This window comes from Vicugna pacos, chromosome 1 (assembly GCF_048564905.1).
Source record: "Vicugna pacos chromosome 1, VicPac4, whole genome shotgun sequence".
NCBI lineage: Eukaryota > Metazoa > Chordata > Mammalia > Artiodactyla > Camelidae > Vicugna > Vicugna pacos.
In genome coordinates, this window is record NC_132987.1 from 122,783,280 (window position 1) to 122,804,425 (window position 21,146).

General features: G+C 53.5%; 1 protein-coding gene across 4 annotated transcripts in view; it reads left to right on the top strand.

The window, feature by feature from the left end:
• Positions 1–20,160, top strand: part of TRAPPC10 (trafficking protein particle complex subunit 10) — a 67,597-nt gene extending 47,437 nt beyond the window's left edge. For all 4 annotated transcript variants that reach the window (XM_072970021.1, XM_072970043.1, XM_072970030.1 and 1 more), the window contains 10 exons: positions 1,806–2,320; positions 3,067–3,208; positions 4,783–4,941; positions 5,697–5,926; positions 10,044–10,144; positions 11,420–11,546; positions 12,528–12,698; positions 16,728–16,905; positions 18,297–18,491; positions 18,716–20,160. In XM_072970021.1, coding sequence (XP_072826122.1) covers positions 1,806–2,320; positions 3,067–3,208; positions 4,783–4,941; positions 5,697–5,926; positions 10,044–10,144; positions 11,420–11,546; positions 12,528–12,698; positions 16,728–16,905; positions 18,297–18,491; positions 18,716–18,954 — 2,057 coding nt within the window. In that variant the 3' untranslated portion in view covers positions 18,955–20,160. The remainder of the gene's footprint in view (positions 1–1,805; positions 2,321–3,066; positions 3,209–4,782; positions 4,942–5,696; positions 5,927–10,043; positions 10,145–11,419; positions 11,547–12,527; positions 12,699–16,727; positions 16,906–18,296; positions 18,492–18,715) is intronic.
• The last annotated feature ends 986 nt before the right edge of the window (positions 20,161–21,146 follow it).

Consider the following 21,146-nt stretch of genomic DNA (forward strand, 5'->3'; position numbering starts at 1 on the left):
CCCATACTTACATCCACCCAGCTGCCTTCTGCCCTCCCCCCACCCCCCAGTCCCTGGGAACTACCGGTCTACTTTCTGTCTCTGTAGATGTTGGTTCTGGACATTTCTTGTAAGTGGAATCATACAGTTTGTGGGTTTTGTGCCTGGCTTCCTTCGTGCAGCAGTGTTTTCGGGATCCGCCTGCGTGGTGGCTTGTGTCAGTATTCCGTCCCTTCTCGTGACTATTCTGCTGTGTGGCTGGACCACACTGCTCCTTTCATCGGTGTGCGACATCTGGGCTGTAAGACGCCGACCTGTTGGAGACATCGAGCCAGTGTCTCCTAGGCTGTCCCAGCTTCTGAAGTTTGCTGAGTGTTTCCTTTTGGGGTGCCTGTCAGGAAGGCAGGTCTGAAGGGCAGAGCCCGGCCGGCCATCGCAGCAGACACAGATGCTGCTGCACAGCGGGCGAGGTTCATCGCAGTGCCGAGCCCCTCCTGTCTGCTTTATCAGGAGCGTTTGTTCAGAGCAGCTGCCGCCTCAGCTCCGGCCGCTGCGACCAAGCGCCACAGAGTGGGCGCTGGAAGAGCGGACGGCCCTCTCCTCACAGTTCTGGAGGCTGGCGTCTGAGGTCAGGGTGCCAGCAGGGCTGGCTCCTGGTGAGGCCTCTCTTCCTGGTTTGTCCTTCATGACAAGGAGTGGGGAGTGGGGAGGGGATGGGAGGCGGGAGGAGAGGTGGAGAGACTTAGAGAGGGGGCTCTCTGCTGCCTCCTCGCAGGAGGGCAGGAGTCCCTCATGGCCTCCTCTAAACCTGACTGTCTCCCAGAGGCCCCACCTCCAAACTTAATAACATGGGGGGGCACTTCAGTCCATAGCAGTTACTAACTGCTTGAAAGCCAGTGCTTCCAGAGGTGGTGGCTGCGGGTTGAGGATCAGAGAGCACGGGGGTGCGCTTCATCATGCTGGGCCCCCTGGACGGCTTCTCAGGCAGCATGGTACTGACGAGTCTGTCATTTAGAGTCTGCTGTGCATAGACTGGCCATCGGGAGAGCCGTGTGCCACGTCAGCTGTGTGTGATGTGGGTGTGAGCTGGGGCAGGGGCACTCTTCTGCCTGCGGCCCGTGGCATCGCTGTGTGAATGCAGCATCCTGTGACCGTCCTGTGTCGGCTTGTGATGTCACAGTGTCCGTCTTGGCAGAGCACGCGGTTGACGTGCGTTTAGCAAATACTCCCGGTCAGCCTGGGGGCCCGTGGGCTCCTAGACGCGCCAGCGCTCGCAGGAAGGACGGTGGAGGGTGTGTCCGGGCCTCCCCGACAGTGACCGTGGGCCAGCGGCTCGCTGCCCTCCTGGCTCCCCGCTCCAGCGGCTGCCTGGATGGGGTGGCGCACCCTGGGTTTATGTCCAGGTGTACAGGGAGATTCGGGCCTCTCCACTTGTGAATTTCTTTGTGTGGGTGGGAATGTGGTGGGACTCCTTGGAACAGCTCTAGGAATCAGACTGTTTACAAATCTGGTTTTGAAACTGAGTTGTTAGTTGATCTGTTGTTGCTGGATCTGCTAAAAGAGAACTTAGAAACCTTAGTTTCTTCAGATTTTATGATTTTCAGGAGTTATGTAGGCATGTGTTTATGCTTTTGACAAAGTGACTCTTTCAGTGTGTGAAGATGGCATGGGGTTGGGAGGTGCTAAGCCATCTCTTGTGCACCATTGCATCCTGCTTCTCAAGTAGAGGGTACTCCGGCCGGCCCGGCAGTGACTGAGGCCCCGCTGTCTCTGTGGCATCTGGAAGTGTGACTTGGGAAGTAAAACATGGCCCTTTGTGTTCCCAGGTCACAAGATAGTACTGCCCCTGCATTCTTTCGCACACCTGAGAGACCTCCGCTTCACCCCACCCAACGCTGTGGTCCACGTGGGAGGCGTTCTGTCCGTGGAGATAACTGTGTGCAGTCAGATGCCTGTCCCCGTCCAGGTGGAGCAGATCGCCATCCATGTCCACTTCAGCATCGAGAAGAACAACTACCGGAAGACTGCCGAGTGGCTCACCAAGCACAGGGCAGCCGGCGGACTGGTCAGCTTTCCCGCGGAGGCTGCGCCTTGCCCTGCACCGCAGAGCAGCCTGCCCGCGCTGGAGCTGTGTGAGATGTTCGAGAGAAGCCCTTCTGACAACTCCTTGAACACCACAGGGATTATATGCAAAAATGTTCACATGCTCCTGAGGAGGCAGGAGAGCGGGGCTGCTCTGGAAGCATCCACGGGCGTGGCCCTGGAGGACGGGGCCCACGTGCTGAAGTGCACCAGTGTGACCCTAGAACCAGGGGCCAATACCATAACCTTCCAGACGCAGGTAGGCGCTGAGCCGGCCGTTGGTTTTAGAGATGGTCAGGAAGTGGGTGGCGCTCGCACAGTTGTCTGAAGGAGGGGAGGTCCTTCAGAGGCCTCTGTCCCCTAACCAGGCTTTGATCTTCTGAAAGAAAAATAGATGGATGTCTTGAAAAATTTTTCATACTAAAATCATTTGAAGGCAGCAGATAAATTTTGAATGAAGTTCTTAACAGAGAATTATTTGTGTTCTCATTGGATTTAGTTAGACTTTTTCCCTTTTACCAAAATACACCCTCAGTTGTTAAAATGAGGAGGTTTTAAAGAAGATAGCAGTTTCACGGTGAACCTCACTTTCCTTTTGTGGCTGTGTGGATGGCGCTGCAGTGGCTTCTGCCCCGCTCTGATGTGCTCTTTCTCCAGTGCAGGTTGCTCTGTAAGCCCCAGTAACTGGAGAGGACTTGGCCGGCAGAAAGGGCAGCTATTTGCCCTGTGTGTTTTCAGTCGAGTCTTAAGTTTCATGCTGAGTGTCTCAGTTAAGGACCTTTTTCAGAAGAGAATGCCACAAATAAAGTTTACTAAATTTGAGTCAAATGTAAGCCTCAGTTACGCAGAAAACCATTGACTGAGAGATCCTGAGGGATCTGAGGAGCAGCCCGAGGGTGGACGTGGTAGCCCAGAGGCGGGAGAGGAGGGGGAGGAAGCCGTCCTCACAGAGGCTGTGGCTCCGCCTTCCCTTAATTGAGCCAGGACGCATGGTCTTGCCCCCAGGCCAAGGAGCCCGGGACCTACACGCTGCGGCAGCTGTGCGCCTCGCTGGGCCCCGTGTGCTTCGTGCTCCCGCACATCCACCCCCCAGTGCAGTACGACGTGTACTCCCAGGAGCCGCAGCTGCGTGTGGAGCCGCTGGCCGGTGAGTGGGCCGCGTGGGCCGCGGGGGCGCTTTCCTGTCCGTGGGCCCCGCCACCCCGTTCCCAGGGAGCCCCGTGCGGCCGGGCTTCCTGCAGCGCCAGCCTTCCCGCCTTCCCAGAGCCGGCTTCTCTCTCAGGGGAATTTTGGGCAGCGACTGTGGCTCTTCTGTTCATCTGAATAATTGCTCTTCTGTAACTGCTACTTTCATGTTTAATAAATATTCTGCATCTGAAAATAAGAAAAATAAAAGCTAGACATCGGCTGATGTCTACTGCAGAGAATTTAGTAAGTAAATACACTTTCATGCTTAGAGTTCCATTTCAAAGGCAAAATGCTAGATTTAGTTATGGCCTGTACTCTGATCAGAAGTCTTCTTCTTTCCAAGTGTTGATTACACTCGACCCCCGGCCCCCGGCACGGCGTTTGGGAAACTCAAAGCTGCTGTCCTTTTTGTTAAGTCCTGAAATTAGTAGAAATCGCTGTAAGCAGCTTAGTGGAGGCGGCGTGGCCCTTGGCTGAAACACTAATGAGTGACTGGCTTGGTTGTTTTAGGCTGGAAACAATGTATTTATTTGCTTGTTTCTTCCATTTGGGGAAAGAAATGAAGGAAAGCTTTGTTTTTATTTAATCTCTCCAAACTCCCTATTTTTATGCTTTTAAACTTCTCCATGGCTACCTAGAAGGCCCTCAGATGCTGAAGACAGCAGTCAGTCTCTCAAATAATTTTCATCAGAGAATCTTCTGTGGGAAAGGCTAAGCTTCATGGCACTGAGGGCCTGGGAGATGTCGGCTCACACCTCGCCCAGCTCCAAGCCCTTCCTCCTTTCTCTCGTCTGCTGATTGCTTCCTGTGTCTTCCCCCTTGCTGTCTTCCTTCTGCTGTCCCTGGAGTGGATTCTCAGAAACCTCAGCCCACGCCTGCCCTCCGTTTCCATCTAGGAGAAGGCGGTGGCCCTGCCAGCTGTTTCTGAACCAAAGATGCAGAAGGCCTGACCGCAGAAGGCCAGGAAAAATCTGAATGGCAGCAGCGCATTGTTTTATTAGTTTTTTCTTTAGTGTCATCATCTGATTCTCTCGTGCTCTCTTTTTTTTTTGTGTATATATATATATATATGTGTGTGTATTTTTTTTTTACTGATGTATCATCAACTTACAATGTTGTGTCAGTTTCTGGTGTACAGCATAATACTTCAGTCATGCATGAACACACATATATTCGTTTTCATATTCTTTGTCACCATAGGTGATTCTTTCTTAATAACTAACCAGCAGGTAAATTTTGAGACCCTCATATGCACAGCTGCCACCATGATCTCTAACTCACTAAACCAAGGTGGTGATAAGACCCGTCAGGCTCACAGATTCTCTCGTTCCAGCGCGGGCCCCTTCAGCCCTGCAGTCCTGGTAACTGAGGCGAGAAGTGAAGGTGGACGGATGGAGACTGAGCGATTCATGGAGTACTTAAAGTGAACACATCTTCTCTTTGAAGAGACAGAGTGCTCTCTGAACTTACAGTGGGCCTTCTGTTGGTCCTTCTGGTTGACAGTGATGCTCATTGCTGTCCTTTTCCCTTTAGATAGCCTTTTGGCTGGTATTCCTCAGAAGGTCAAGTTCACTGTCACTACTGGCCATTATACTGTAAAAAACGGGGACAGCCTCCAGCTGAGCAACATAGAAGCCATGCTCATCCTGTGTCACGCGGAGAACAGAGCTGTGATCTATTCCAACACGAGAGGTGAGGCGGCAGCCACCTGGCAAAGGTGGACGCACCGTGAGGCTATAAGGAATGTCGTCCCTGCCGTCCACCTGAGGACGGCTTCTCCTTGCCGCTGTCTCACTGCGGCGTCCCACCTGTAGGGGACTGCGGCCCTGCCCACCCATGGGGCGTTGCATTCGAGGGCAGAGATGGAGAGCTGCGCATGTGCTCGGCTGGGGGCAGTGCTGGCCGTGCTGTGATCTCAGGAGGCTTGTGCTCCGTGGTGAGGCCCTGCTGGCCTCCAGCCTCCTTCCACACTCCCCAGCTCCCCTCGCCAGAAAGCAAAAGCAAATAAGCTTTTTGAGATGCTGGTCGGGATCCCTGCGAAGTCCCACCTGCCCCAGGCCCCAGCCCTGAGGATGGGGGCTGGAGGGCGGGAAGGACGCAGCTCCCTCTCTGAGTCGGGCTTGGTCCGAGCTGGTCCTGCAGCGGGGCGGAGTGGGAGCGTCACGGGGACACAGGCGGGTCAGGCTGGCCGTGTGAAAGGGGACCCTTTCCTGTCTGCAGGCTGAGCACAGCAGCAGTCTGGGCCTCGACCAGACGGCTTCCAGGCAGCGCTGCTCTGCCGTGGGGGCTTCGCTCCTGCCCCCCCTGCTCCCCTCCTCCCCACCGTGGCCCCGCCTAGACACCCCGGAGTTGGGCTGGCGGGTCGCTGCCGGGCCCATCGCCCGCCAGAGGAGAAAGGACAAGGAGACAGAGGAGTGTGCTGGGACTGACGTTTCTGTCTTTCCTAGAAAAGGCTTCTGACGCGGCGCTCCGGGTCCAGTCGTCTGACAAGGTCACGAGCATCAGTCTGCCGGCCGCCCCTGCCTACCACCTGATCGAGTTCGAACTGGACGTCCTCTCCTTACCTTCAGCTCCAGCAGCCGGAGGGGAGAGTGCTGTGCTGGGGACGACAGAGCCCCACTGGAAGCATCGGGACACACAGAAGGCCAGCCACAGCATGGCTACCACGGACCACAGAGTAAGGAGGGCTGAGCCGTGAGCCTGTGGCGGCGGCCTCTGCCCGTCTGTGTGTTCTGAAAGGCAGTGCGTCCGGATGGCTTCTGTGGAGGGGGCGGATTTCCAGCTCCTGATTCCACCTGCTCTGGCTGGGTTCCGTGTTTACAGCTGTGGGTCAGCCCTTCTTAGATAAGGGGTACATCTTGCAAAGACACAGACGACCAGTCTGTTAACTTTTCTGTCCCAGCTCAGGAGGAGGGACAGGGTGTTGTCAGAGATCAGCGTTTGCTGAGAGGGCAGTGAGTGTGTCTCTGCCGTCCTTCTGTCCTGGTGATTAGGCCAGAGGCAGTTCTGTGTCTTGGTGTGCTTCGCTTTCTGCTCACTGAGACATCACATCACATAAAGCAGAGAAGAAGTACTGTCGTTTTCTGCCTTGGTGCTGGTGTTTACGGACAGCTACTTGAGAGATCCACAACTTTGGCCCCAGGTCCTCAGTCAGTCTCTCATAGAACGTGTCACTAGCATCATGCTTGTCTTGTAACACAGATACCAGTTCTGAGGGCTTTTGAACAGCCCAAGGGTAGAAGTGCGTCCTTGGGGCTTGAGATGGTTGTTGAACCGGGGAGAAGAATGGATGAAAACAGTGAGAACTTCAACAAAGAGATATGGAATATAAGAAGATAAACAAAATGTTGGGGAGGGCAGTAAAAATGTTGAGCTTCAGAATGAGATCAAAGTTAAGTTGTTATCGACTTAAAATAGACTGTTGCAGGTGTGAGTTGTTACACACAAGCCTAGTGGTGACCACAGGGCAGAAGCCTACAGTGAGTACCTGGAAGATGGAGGAGTAGAAGCACCACTGGCGGCAGGCAGTGAATCACAGAGGGTGCGCAGGAGGCAGAGGGGCAGGGAGGGGCTGGAAACGGTGAACAGGTACCAGAATGGCAGTGAGCGCACGCCTGTCAGCAGTCACTTAAATGTAACTGCACCCACAAAGACGGGCCGAGTGACTAAAATGAAAACCAAGGCCCACCTATAAGCCACTCACCTCAGCGGGCAGGGTGCAGCTCAGTGGTAGGGCGCGTGCTCAGGACACACAAGGTCCTGGGCTCAACCCTAGTACCTCCATTAAAGAACTATGTAAACCCAATCCCCCCTCAAAAAACCCCACATAATTAGAGGAAGGCTCATCAAATACTGTTTTAAAAAAGGAGACTCATTTTAGATGTAAGGATACACAAACTAAAGGTGAAGGGATGGAAAAAGATACTCCATGTAAGTGGGAATGAAACAAGCTGGAGTAATTACACTTACATCAGCAGACAGACTTCAAGTCAAAGTGTAACAGACAAGGAAGGGAGTTATGCAGCGATCAAGGAGTCAGTTCAGTAAGAAAATACAACATTTTAAGACATTTATGCATTCAGCATAGGAGCACCTAACATACAAAGCAGACACTAACATACCTCAGGGGAGACATACGTGCTGCTAAATTGGACAGCCCAGGAGAACTGGTTAGATTCCTAGGAACAGCCTGCCAAGACTGAGCCACGATGAAGTGGGCGATCTGAACAGGCCAGTTACTGGTAAGGAGATTGAATCAGTAATCAACCCCCCCCCCCAACCAAAGTCCAGGACCAGATGGCTTCCCTGGTGAATTCCACTGAACGTTCAGAGGAGTACCAGTCCTTCTTAGACTCTCCCAGAAAACAGGAGGGCCAGCGTTGCCCTGATACCAAAACCAGACAAGGACGCCACAGGAGGTTACAGGCCAGTATCCCCGGTGAGCATAGATACAGAAATTCTCAACAGAACATCGGCAAGCCGAACTCAACAGTATGTGAAGAGGACGATACGCTGTGATCAGTGAGGTTTACTCCAGAGATGCAAGGGGGGTTCGACACCCACCAGGCAGTGTGCTGTACTGCATTAACAGACTGAGGGGTAAAACCAGACGCCCTGTCAGTAGACGCAGAAAACGCATTCGACAGAGTCCAGCGTCCATTTATGGTAAATACTCAGCAAAGTCAGAAGAGAGGGAGCACGCCTCAACATCATAAAGGCCGTACGTGCTAAGCCCACAACCAGCACTGTGCTCAGCAGTGAAAAGCTGAAAGCTTTTCTAAGATCAGCAGCAAGATCAGGAACGAGACAGAAGGCCCACTCTTGCCGCTTGTTCAGCACAGTATTGGGAGTCTTAGAGCAATTATTCAAGAAAAATAAGTCATCCAACTTGGAAAGGAAGAAGTAAGACTCAGTATTTGCAGATGACATGATATTATATGTAGAAAACTCTAAAGACTCCAACAAAAACTGTTGGAATTAATAAACAAATTCAATAAAGTTGCAGGATATAAAACTAGTATGCAAAAATCTGTTGCATTTCTTTACACTGATAATGAAGTGTGAGAGACATTAAGAAAACAATCTTATTTTCAATTGCATCAAAAGAAAAAAAACCTAGGAATGAATTTAACCAAGGAAGTGAAAGACTTGTGTGTTGAAACCTAAATGACATGAGTGAAAGAAATAGAAGGAGTCACAAATAAGTGGAATGATATTCCATGCTCCTGGACTGGAAGAATCAGTATTCCCAAATCATGTATCTGATAAGTGGCTAAAACACAAAACGTGTAAAGCACTCACACAACTGAATAGCAAAACAAAATGTAATCTGATTTAAAAATGGGCAGGAGATCTGAAGAGACATTTTTCCAAAGAGGACACACAGATGCTCAACATCACTGGTCATCAGGGAAACGCAATCGACTCCACAGTGAGTTAGCACATCACCCCTGCCAGGATGGATACTATCAAAAAACAACAAATGACAAGTGTTGACATGGATGTGGAGAAGAGGGGCCCTCATGCACTATTGTTGGGGATATAAACTGGTGCAGCCACTGTGGAAAACAGTATGGAGGTTCCTCAGAAAATTTGAAAAAAATAAGCTACCATACAATCCGGCAACTCCACTTCTGGGTATTTTTCTGAAGAAAACAAAAACACCAACTCAGAGAGATACCTGCACCCCCATGTTCATGCCAGCATTATTTACAGTAGCTGGGACATGGGAGCACCCTAAGTATTCACCGATGAAGGAATGAAGAAAGAGGATGTGGTGTGCACGCACACTGGAGTATTACTCAGCCATAAAGAAGAAGGACGTCTTGTCATTTGCAACAACATGGATGGATGTAGAGGGCATTATGCTCAGTGAAGTAAGTCAGGCAGAGAAAGGCAAATACTATATGATCTCACTTATATGCGGAATCTAATAAATCAAAATAAAAACCAAGATACAGAGGAGAGATTGCTGGTTACCTGAGGTGTGGAGCAGGGACTGAGAGAGAACGGGTGAACTATCTTTTTTGTAATTTTTTTGTCTTTTAGTTTAAATAAACTGAATAATTTTTAAAAAAAAGGGAGGTATACAAAAGCAGTAGGATGAAAGGCCAAGAAAAGCAGTCGCTTCAGAGGATTATGATGTGGAACACCAGACACGCCAGCTCCTCAATAACAGCGTGCTCGTCGCCGTCCTGGAGCTCCCCTCCCCCCGACCGGCTGCAGGCTTTGAGGGGAAGAGGTGACAGGCCGGCGAGCGCACGGAGTCGGGGCTGGGCGAGCGACGGTTCTGTATTCTGCGTGTTCGTTTGTTCTGTGGGGGAAACAAGTTTGAGACCTGGTTTCTGCCATTAAGGAAGTTAATAGCATGGTCCACACTGCATCCTTAAATTGATTGTGGTTTTCAGTGTCATGTGGGTTGAGAGTTTGACAGTTCATTTAATTTTGTAATTGTCATTGGTTAGTGTCATCTGCACATTAGCGAGTAAAAGCACTTTGTCACAACCTCCTGCACACTAAAGTCACACCTGGCGTCGCGGCCACCTGTGTGCGAGGACAGCGAGGCGGGGTCTGTGCTGCTGGTGGTGCTTCTGCTCCAGGGCTGCTGAGACGTTCCGTGTCCGGGGCTTTCTCCTTCGTGCAGGTGTGGACTGGGCTCTTCCTGGGGGAGAAGTGGTGAAGACGTTAGATGTCTAGGAAGTTGGCAGCTGCTGTAGACTTGGAGGGATGGAGGTGGTGGTGGTGGCTCTGCCGTGTGGTGAGTGGTCTGAATGTGTGTCCCTCTTTGTCCTCAGGTGTCCATCGATTGCCCGTGGTCCATCTACTCCACCGTCATCGCACTGACGTTCAGCATGCCCTTCCGGACCACGCACTCCCTGCTGTCGGCTGGTACACGGTAAGGACCCCAGGCCCGGCTCCTTTCCTGGGCTCTCCTGCATGGAGGCCCTCTTGTTCAGAGCTTGGCCTTGGTGACATTAAGCATATTTTCTTACAGCTGTGATGCCAGGGTCCACCTGTTAAAATTCACAGTAATTCCCTGGGTCCTACAATGCCCAGTTGATACGCAGGTCCCCCCAGCTGTCTCAAAAATGATCGAGCAGAGTTGATTTGTAGGACATGGGATTCCAGCAAAGCCCCCTTTGCTTCTGAGATCCGTCTTTATCCCTCCTCCCCATTTCTCAAGCCACTGGCACATTGACAGGCTTGGGCCAGTAGTCCTCCAGAAGGTCTGCCTTTCTGGGTTTGACTGGCCGTGTCCTCATGGGTTTGTTTAGCTGGTTCCCCGTCAGCTGCTGTCTGTCCCCGCTGGAGTGCGGGCAGGTAGCCCTGAGCTGTGGGTGTTTGGCAGCACCCCTGGCTCCCCCACTTTGTGCCAGTGGCACGCCCACCCACCCCCACCCCAGTCTCCAGATGCTGCTCCCTGTGATAACCACTGCTGTAGTGCTTGACTCGGCTCAGAGTCAGTTTTTGGGCAAGAGAGTCTGCAGGTGCTGTCGTGTGCTCCATCGGCCCCCCATCGGGGGGCACTGTCCAGGGCCCCACCGCAAGTGCTGCGCGCCCGTGGACCCTGGGCTCTCGCTGTCACAGTCCCCTCTGGCTCTCAGCCGTGACGACGTTCAGGTAACTCGGAAGCAAAGCTGCAGGGTGTGTGCAGAGAGGAGCGTTGCAGCGGCGGCGTGCCTTCCCTGCACATCAGAGCCAGGGGCCTGTCGGGTCAGTGGCCAGACACGCCGGCAGCCCCGCAGGCTCTGAGCTGCTTTGCTTGAGCCTTGCTTTTCAAAGCCCCTCTTTACATGTGATGGAAATTAGGGTGAGCCCTGGGTTCTCAGTGAGTTGTCATCGCTTCTGAGGATGGAGAGTGTTCATTGCTCTTTCCCACGACATGTTGCGATCTGTTGTATGTTTAGGAAAGTCAGTTATAATCGTGCAACAATGTATCCAAAATAGAACATTCTTTGATCTGTTTTTCCTGAGAGATAGCTTGCTTAGGAAGATGTGTTTCTCTCTCACGGTTTTACATGTGAAATTGAAAGTAGAAATATATGTAACAACTCATTCTTAGTTTACTGTGTCACTCTTTTTATTTCCTGGAGTGTGTCTTAACACAGCCAAAATATATTTGATAAAGGTCTCAAGTGTCAAAATCTTACTTTTTGTGTTTCTCTTTTAGGAAGTATGTTCAAGTGTGTGTCCAGAACTTGTCCGAACTTGACTTCCAGCTGTCAGATAGTAATCTCGTGGCTGCCGGGGACAGCAGTGACCTGCGACTCGTACCGCTGCACACGGACTCCCAGCAGGTACCCGTTCCCTGGAGTCGAGCATGAACTTCTGGACAGAAAACAGTGGAACAAGTATGGTGATGGCCTGCCTGTCACGTCTTGATGAAAATGACAGTCTGTTTTTAGCTTAAGCCTTTCCGCACAGAGCACGACCGTGCTGGTGGTTGGCGGAGCGCACGCAGGGAGGAGGAGGGCCCCGAGGCACGGCTCTGTGGCCTCAACGTCATGGTTGCGCTTCACTTTGGGCCGAGTGGCACAACGGACGGGTTAGGAGATAGGTTGATATTTGTATTTTCAGAAAGGTTAAATCTTACATGTGTCTGCCTCCATGCGCAGATGGACAGCACTCCAGGCTTGTTCTTGAGTCTTGTGCTGACCGCATGGACTCCATCAGCCCGGAAGCAGTGCCTCCGATTAAATGTCTGCCTGTGCCCAGTGATGGCTCTCGGGGGTAGGGGGGAGCTGTGAAAAGGAGCCACGCTCATGTCTGCGCGGCCTGGCTGAGCCCCGGCCCCACTTTTTCTGTCCACTTTCCGCGTGTGTTTTTAGACAGTGAATGCTGAGTGTTTAGAAGATCAGACTTTTCTTAATGGATGTCTGATCTTTAGTATTTTCAAAGGATTTTTCCCAACTAGCATTTGCTCCATTTCAAGCGCTCCCCATGTCTGTCGCTGCATGTGTAGGCATGGACTTCATGCCTGAGGGGTGCTGGTTCCTCTCCTCCTTTCATCTAGTGGTAGAAACAGAGCAGCTGGTGTGGGTGTAACAGTGGCCCTTTCACCCGCTCGCTGACACGTCCCATGTTGGAAACGTACGGGCTGCTGCGTTCTAGTAAAGTCTTCCCCTGTGCTGTCAGGCTTATGAGCCATGACAAATCAAAGGCTTTTAACCAGCTAGGGGCAAGTCCCCGCAGGGAGGCTGGGTGCAGGCTGTGCGGGGCGCCTGGGGGCTGCGCGTCGGCCCGCCTCTGCGTGTGCGGTGACGGCCGCTCTCTTGCAGCACGTCCGCAGCGAGCAGGCCGTCTTCTTCGTCTGGGAGCTGAAGTGGACCCGGGAGCCTCCCCCGCCCCTGCACGGCCAGTTCTCCGTTGGATTCTCGCCGGCATCCGAGCAGCGGCTGCCTGTCTCCCTAAAGCCCTATACGTATGAATTCCAAGTGGACAGTTTTTTTGTACGTGTTGCCTTCTCTCTGGTGGGGTTGTGGGCGGGGGATGGACGGTGGCATCGTATTCTGTATCTTCTGAAGATCAGACGGACGGGCTCTTTCAGTACAGTGAAGCTGCAGACCCCGGGAAACGGCCTGTGCTCGGAGGGGCTGAAGCATCGCCCGCAGTGTTTGGAGCCCCGGGTCCTCGCCAGGTGGCGGGCCTGAGACCCGCCCTCCTGTGCGCTCTCCACTGAGTGTGCTGGCCTGCAGCCGGGACCTCCACCTCTTCCCGTCTCCCCTCCCCCCCCCCCACAGCGACTCCTTCCTCCTCGACCCTCAGCTGCTGCTCTATGAAGGCATGTCTCTAGTTTCTTAGGAGGAAAACTGAGAGTATTATAGAAATTTACGTAGTTGATGGGGCAAAGATTTTCTTTAATCTGCACGTTAAGTGCGGAGCTGAAAGTGGCCTGGAGCTGGGTGAGCAAAGAGGGATGCGGTTTGTTCCTTGGTGAGCTGATTGGGTTTCGTGTGAGGTGAGTCAGAATGTGGACACACTGTTTTGTGGCTTTTCCTTTTCTTCCTTTTACAGCTGAGATTGTCACACAGCACTTTATTTGAGAAGGTGTTTGTGTGCGTAGCTCTTGATATTAGCAGTTTTTTCAGTCCCTCCTCCAACCCAGAGTATGTTTGCTTGGACCCTCCTGAGTTTCTGAGCTTTCTCATTAGCCTTAGAGTTAAGCATAATCCCTGGTTTAGCTCATCTTTTTGTTGTACAAACAGGGGCCTTTTCTATGTGTTAACAGCTGCCGAACAGTAAATGATTCATACGGTGAGGAGTCTGCATACTGTTAACGTGGTTTGCTCGCTGCGGATGGTTAATAACGAGGTAGCCGTGTCCACTGTTGCTTTTCCGTCTTTCTTGTTTCTTTTCAGACTCTGCGTGTAGGGAAGGGCTTCCTTCAGAGCGGAGCGAGCTGGGTGGACGGCCAGCGCGAGCACCTGGGGGGTCACTCTCTTCCACACTGATCCTCCGAGGACTGGAGATCCAGATGCCACTTTTTTAAAAAAAAAAGCTTTATGGAGATGTAATTTGCACACCGTGAAGCTCACCCGTGTGGCACGTTCAGCGCATGTTGTGTGTGACAGGCTTTTGTCACCACGGCCAGGACCGGATGTCAGAGTGCCTCCGCCATCCCAGGGCCTTCCCACGCCTGCTCCCCCCTTTTAGCCCGGGCCCGCCCAGAGGCAGGTGTGCCTCTGCCACCTGCTCGGGGGCAGGCGTGTTCCGTGTGGTCTTTCAAGACTGGCTGCTTCCCCGCGTCACGGTGTTGCCCAGGGTCGCCCATTTTGCATTGTGTGGCGTGGCCCCTCCTCTTGGGGGGTGGAATAGCGCCCCGTGGTGCGGTGGACCACACGGCTGCTCAGTCCTCTGCGCTGCACGTCCGGGCTGTACCCCCCCCCCGGGGCTGCTAGGCATGGCGATGCTGTCTGGGGGGGTCCTTGGGTGAGTTCTGTGCACCCAGATGTGCTCGGTTCTGTGTTGCCGGAACACATGTGGTAAGTTTGTGAGAAGCTGCTGAACTGTTCTTAAGGAAACATCACTTTACATTCTCTCGGCAACATGTGCGGGCTCTGGGTTCCAGGTTCCCGCCGACGCTCGCTCTCGCTGGCTGTCTGGCCGCAGCCCCCACCCTGGGAGGGAGGCCGTCTCTCACCGCCGTGACGTCGGGTGGCGGTGAGCATCTTCCTTGTGCTTTTTGGCCATTTGTGCGTCTTCTTTGGAGAGACGTCTTTCATCTCCTTTTCCCACCTTTAGTACGGCTGTCTTCTTGTTGAGTTGTCAGTGCTCTTCGTGTGTTCAGTCTCTGATCATACGTAGGATCTGCAGATACTTCCTCCCACTTCGTGTTTGTACTTTCACTTTCTTGATGGTGTCCTTTGAAGCACAAAAGGTTTTACTTTCGCTGGAGCCCAGCTTACCAGGCTCTTATTTCCTGTACTCTCGGTGTAGGATCTGAGCAACCATTGCTTATTATCCCAAGTTCAAAAAGGTCTCTTGTGTTTTCTTCTAAGAGTTTTATAGTTTGAGCTCTTACGTTGAGGTCTGCAATCTACTGAGAGTTAACTTCTCTGTGTGGTAAGAGGAGGTTCCAAGTTCATTCTGTCTGCGTGGCCGTTCAGGTGCCCCCGTCCCATTTGTTGGCAGGACTCTTCCCTCCCCTCAGGTGGCCTTGGCACCCTTGTTGAAGATCTGGTGGCTGTCAGTGTTGGGGTTGATTTCCGAGGAGGCTTATTTCTGGGCGTGGTGCCTGCAGCCTCCGAAGGTCCAGGGCTTCCCTGCGGCCGCCCCTCAGCCCGTGAGTGTCCAGGGGCGGCAGTCAGGACGCTTAGGAGCACAGTCGCCCATCGCTCCGTAGCTCAGTGCTGCCTTCCTGGCCCTGAGCATGACTCACACGTCTTTGGCCTCTCAGACCTTCCGGACTGCGCAGCCCGGCCGTGAGCTGCCAGGGCAGGAGCTCCTCCGTCAGCCCCTTCGCTGTTGCTGCTCTCTCCGCCTGGCGTTCCTTCACCTTCTTCCCCTGGGATGGGGTCTGTCCCCTCCCATCCGGGGGTCACATCCCTCTGCCCCACACACGCGGCGTCTTTGTGTCCTTGTGGCCACGCAGCCCCTCGGGTCGGCACCTCTGTCCCCGCCCCACCCCGGCGCCGGTGCTTGATGGGAGAGTCGCTGGGCAAGGCCCCTCTGGGACAGTGTTTGGCCTTGTTAGCTCCCAGAGAAGTGTTCTGTCTCGGTAGCAGGCTTTTTAAAATTCCGAAATCTTTTCCTTGGACACGTCGCTGTACCAGCAGAACGCTTTGCAGTTGGGTTGTGCTGTGATCACTACCTACGGCTGCTGTGACTTCGGTACCTTCACGCTTGTCAAGTGGAGCACAGGTTGCCAGGGGGTGGGCTGCGGTTCCACACCGACCACAAGACGTGCAGATGGAGAGGTCTACTGCTCACAGGCCCTGGAGGAGGGACGCGGCCTGCGCCGGGGCCACGCAGGAAGGGCAAGGCCGCGCGCAGACAGGGAGGCAGGGCCTGGGCCACGTGCCTTTGAGTGGGTCTGTGGAGCGTCAGGGGTTCCTATGCCTGGATCAGTCAGTTCGCACCACAGAGCGGGTTTCATTCAGCCCCACGGGAGTCTCATCTGAGGGGCACGTAGGCGGAAGGCCCTGGGAGGCCGGGAGACGGTTAATCACAAGGGATGTGGGAGAAGTTGTATCAAGGACTTCCATCTGCTTGTGACTGCGGGCTGCTGTCTGGGACGAGCACTGGTGTGAGGGGCCAGTGTCAGTTTAAGGTCCCTGCAGGCCGCTCAGTCAAACAGAACGGCTGGTGAGGCAGCGATACCCCAGAGAAGCTGAGCTGCGCCCTGGACAGTGTCCTGAAAGGAGGCGTGCTGACCCTCAGAAGTGGGGCTGCCAGCGGGGCTGTCTGTCTCCCCGTGCAGACCTTGGGTCTTTTCTGGTCCTGGATGGGGTGCGGGTGAACAGGTGTGAATACCAGGTCAGCAGGTCAGAGGCAGAGACACTGCGGAGGCGGCTGGTTGTGGACTTGGTACTGGATGAGCCCAGGGAATTGGTGTTCATGTTGTGGTGCTGATGCCGTGCTCTGGTGAGAATGTGTCCGTGGTTTAGTAGCGCGTTCTGCAGCCATGGGGTGAGCTGGCAGGCAGGCTGGCCTCTGCCCTGAAATAGCCCAGGTGCTTGGACAGGGAGGACCCGCAGCAGGGGAGGGGCCCGGTGGGTGGTGGTGACCCTGAGTCTGCGGCAGGCTCGCGGGGCTGGCGGGGCCTGGACGGGTCCCGCGGGGGGAGACTGAAGGCTCTCGAGGCAGGGCTTCCCCAGAACGTGGTCTGTGCGGGGGGCTGGTCCGGGGGCACAGCTGATACGTGGCCCACGTGGAGCAGCGGCTCTCGCTCCGGTCTGCAGGCAGGACCCTGCGGCCTCGCGTGGCGTTTCTTCAGAGTGTCTGCGTGTCTGCTCTGTACCTGCCCTCCTTTCTTTCAGACGCTGTACAGTGTGACAGCTGAGATCTCGCCCCCACCGGGGGCTGAGCTCTGTAAGACGGGCGCCCTCTGCTCCTTGGAGGTGACCATCACACGGCTCGCCGACCTCTTGGAGGTGGACAAGGATGAGGCGCTGACAGAATCTGAGGAGTATTTTTCGACAAAGCTTATGTACGAAGGTAGGTCTGGAAGTGGCTCTCCCCTTGTGGTGAGACGTTCTAGAATTAAAAGAGCGTTTGAATGCTGCGTGCTACATCATGGCCCTGGGCTCGCAGGAAGTTGAGCCTAGTCCCCGTGGAGCCACCTAGCAGGAGTTCCCGCCGTCGAGGGGCTTGGGGCTGAGCCCGTCCTCTGCCCGTGAGGTGGGGTCTGCGTGTCCTCCGTGAGCAGAGTCCAGGCTCCATCGCTCAGCCATCCGGGCATCCTGTGGTCAGGCTCTTGCCCTTTTCCCTCCAGCCTCCTGCCACCCCCCTTTTCGGCTCGTCCTCCCTCCCTGGTCTGCCGGATCCCCCTCTGCAGCCCCCTTCTCGGGGGCCTTCGCTGCTTCAGCAGAAGTTGTCGGGCTTTTCGTGTGCCAGAAATAAATATGGAGGCAGACATTTGTGTACTTGTTTTAAAAAAAAAGGAAACCTGCTACATGATGTTCCTCTGGAAAAAACTGTTTTCCAAAACACAAAACCATAGCAAGAAGAATGACGTGGTTCTACATCTTCTCACGTCTCTGCCGTGTGTGGCTGGGGGAAGGCGCCTGCGTCCCCGCCTGGTGCATCCAGGCTGCGGTAACAGCCCGAGCCGGGGGAAGGCATGGAGGGAGTCCAGTCCTGCACAGATACGTGGCTGGGAAAGGAGGATGCACCTGACAACCTTCAGATAACTGGATGGTTTTCCCTCGACACCTGACAGGTGGTGGCTTTTTACAGGCTAGTTACCACGTGGAACCTTGAATCACACGTGTGAGCTCAGCTCCATGAAGTACTTTGATCTGTCTTGCATTTCGAGGGGCTCTTTTACTCTGGCACCGCCTCATGACACCATGCTTCGGTCACTAGGGAACGTGGTTCCTGAGTTACGCAGACCTGCCCGGTGCAACAGCCTTTAGTGCCCTGGCTCACCCTGAACCCACCAAGATCACTGCCGCGTGTGAGACTCTCTGAGGCACTGGAGGAGGCACTGAGTGCTTGCCAGATGTCTTTTCTTTCCATCCTGCCGGGGCTCCCGCGAGGGCAGAGCTGGGAGGCCGACCCATGGGTTGGTGCCGGCCGAGCCACACCCTGCTCCATCCGCATCCCTGATGGGACAGCCTGAGCGGCCACGCCCTTGGTTCTTTACACACAGAGCTTTCAAAACAGAACTAAGTTACCGTTCACTTACTAACCTGGGAAGACAGTGGTCTTCCTCATGCTCCTAGCATACATCTTAGTTGTTGGACCAGGTGTGTTTCATTTTAAGGCGCAGTTACAAGGCGTTGAGGCCTCGGTCTGTGCGCCAGTGTTCGGGACTGTCGGTGCCTCTGCTCTGGTGTGAGCGCTGAAGGCCCTTCCTGGTGACAGCCGTGCTCTCTCTGTTTTAGTCGTGGACAACAGCAGCAACTGGGCCGTGTGCGGGAAGAGCTCCGGCGTCGTCTCCATGCCCGTGTGTGCTCGGGCCACTCACAGAGTCCACATGGAGGTGATGCCCCTCTTCGCGGGCTACCTCCCCCTCCCCGATGTCAGGCTGTTCAAGTACCTCCCCCATCACTCTGCGCACTCCTCACAGCTGGATGCCGGTAAGGGCGTGGTCCGTCCCAAGGCGGGATAAGGTGGCCCCGTGGGATCTGACAGCAGACACCTAGTCAGGGGCTCGCCACCTACTGGGAGAGCGAGTCCCCAAGGCCCCGGCCCGAGATTCCCTTCACACCCCTGTGCCCTGAAGCTTGCTGTTCCGGGAAGGGGAGTCGGGAGCGGGTTGAGGTCAGCATGGCCTCTGCCTCACCCCCTGTGCATTTTGCAGACAGCTGGATAGAAAACGACGGCCTGTCAGTGGACAAGCACGTGGACGAGCAGCTGGACAGCAGCAGCATCAGGAGCAGGGGCAGTGGGCACTCAGCTGCCAGCAGTGAGCACAAGGGCTTGCCCATGCCCCGGCTGCAGGCGCTGCCCCCCGGCCAGGTCTTCAACTGCAGCGCGGGCACGCAGGTCCTGGTCGTCCCCAGCAAGGATGACCATGTTCTGGAAGTCAGTGTCACATGACCGCGCCCCGGCTGCACCCCCAGGCTGGCATGTGTGCGCCTGAGGGGACCCGGCCGGCAGCTGTCTGCCGTGACTTCTAGCTCTACCCAGACTTCCAGGTCCTGCCCGGCATGGCGGCCGCAGAGAGTGTTCAGTGTTCGGCTGGCCCACGGAGCCGCGTCGTTCTTTTGTGTTGTCTGTGGTGTGGAGTCCTCGCTGTTTTCTCTGCTCCCGACCCCGTGCCCTGCTTCCTCCGGCGTTTGCCAGCGCCCCACTCTGACACCACTCACCCTGCTCGTGGAAGCGCTTTCCAGTGGTCTCTCCCGCCCCCCGGCAGTCTGCCGGTTCTGGGTGGAAGTCCAGGTGTGCGTCAGGTGTGCACACAGCAGGCCTCGCTGTCTCGTTAGTGACCCGTGTGTGTCACACGGCGGCCCGGTGTCTGGACCAGGTGGGTTTGTAAGTCTCCTCAGGGGTAACACACAGCTCTTTACCCCACGTCATCTGGTTGTGCTTTTCTCCAATAACACCCCTTCTGGGCAGGTGGGTGGGGCTGGGGTGGGTGGGGCTGAGGGTGGTGGTGGGGAGGGAACAAACCCCTTCTGTGCCTTGGAGGTCAGACTGGGTGGGCCTGGAGCACCCATTAGCTGGAGCCATTTCAAAGGTACTGTAGGACAACTGGGCCAGGGCATGAGAAACAGCGCGGTATCGAACAATTTAGGAAGAAAAGTTTCTGGAACCCTTTCTCCCACCCTCACCGTGTTGATTAGGTATCACATGCACTTGGAATTAAATGTGTGTTTATTTAATTATCACATATGTGGGGGTTAATACGTTGCGTTGTTTTTCTCTCACCTTTAAAGCCTTTACATGTAATTGTAACTGTATAATCTATTTTTCTTTTGTACCTTAAGTCTCAGAAATTAAGAGGTTCCACTTAAATGAAGATTCGGGGTCTCTCAGTGTACTTCTAGTCTGGTTGTAGGAAGGATGAAAGTCTGGGACTACTCTCTGCTGTCCGCTAAATCGCAGTCATACCAATGGATTAACTTGCTTTAGGTTGTAAATTTAATTGTACATAAAGTTGATTTATTATTTTTAAAAGTACAAACTAACTGATGTAATGTTTATGTATAAGTTGCACCAAAAATCAAGGACAAAATAAATGTGTGTGTTTCTATTGGTGTGAAAGTCACAGCTTGTAAATAAATGTTGTGTGTATTAACCCTTTTCCAGCTCTCCAAAGCGAGGTATTTTTGTACATATGAAAAAGAGAACTCTTAATTCACTGGGGAAGAGTGGTTGGAGTTGAACTTGACCAGATTAAGTGAGTGAGTGTAGTCAGGTCGAGTGGAGGATGGGGCGTCCTGTGAATAACCTCAAGTGTGTGAGCCTTAGAGAAAAGGAGCCTTCTGCAGCTGCCACCATCCCTGCCTGCAGTGGTGGGCGGTGAGAAGGCACAGGTCAAGATGGGTGCAGAGCACAGCAGTGGAGTCTTCTCTTCTGATGTGGTCTCCTAGCTCATTTAACGAATAAAGGTGGTGAATCCCCCTCCGTGTCCTTCACTTGTAGAAACTGGAGACGTGTACAAAGAAGATAGTACTTGTGCGTCTCATTAAACCTTTCAGAAACGTTCTTTCCTTATGTGCAGTTTAAAACCAGTAAACTTGGTCAGCTGGTTAGGCAAACTAGAACTTCAGCATCTAACGATAGTTTAGGGTTTCTAAAGTAAATTGGCTTTATTGTAAAAATTGATTGCCCTACAGGTCTGCTACGCCCCATGTGTGAAGAGACCTTTGAGATTTGTCAGAAAAGCGTCTACCGCATATCGAGCCTCGGAGCCCCTCCTCCGCGTATAACGAGCTTCCTAGCTCACCTGGAAGGGGGGCATGATCACTGGTTAGGTTACCCTATTTCTGTTGGACTTCTGTGCTGGGTTCCAATTCCGGGATGAAATTCTCTTAACTACATACCTATTCAGAAGGGAAAAAAATGAAGGAGAAATCCAAAATGTTTATGGTGGTTTCTTATGTCTGGAAATTGAATGAAATCAAAATGATCAGAGGTTTGGATTTTTTCCCCCTAATTACCCAAAAGATCTTTTGCAATCTTAAATTACATGGGCTCCTTGGGGTTTTTGTTTGTTTTGTTTTGTTTTGTTTTTTAACACCAGTGAATAATGTCATCTAAAATTTCTTTTTTTTTTTTTTAAACTA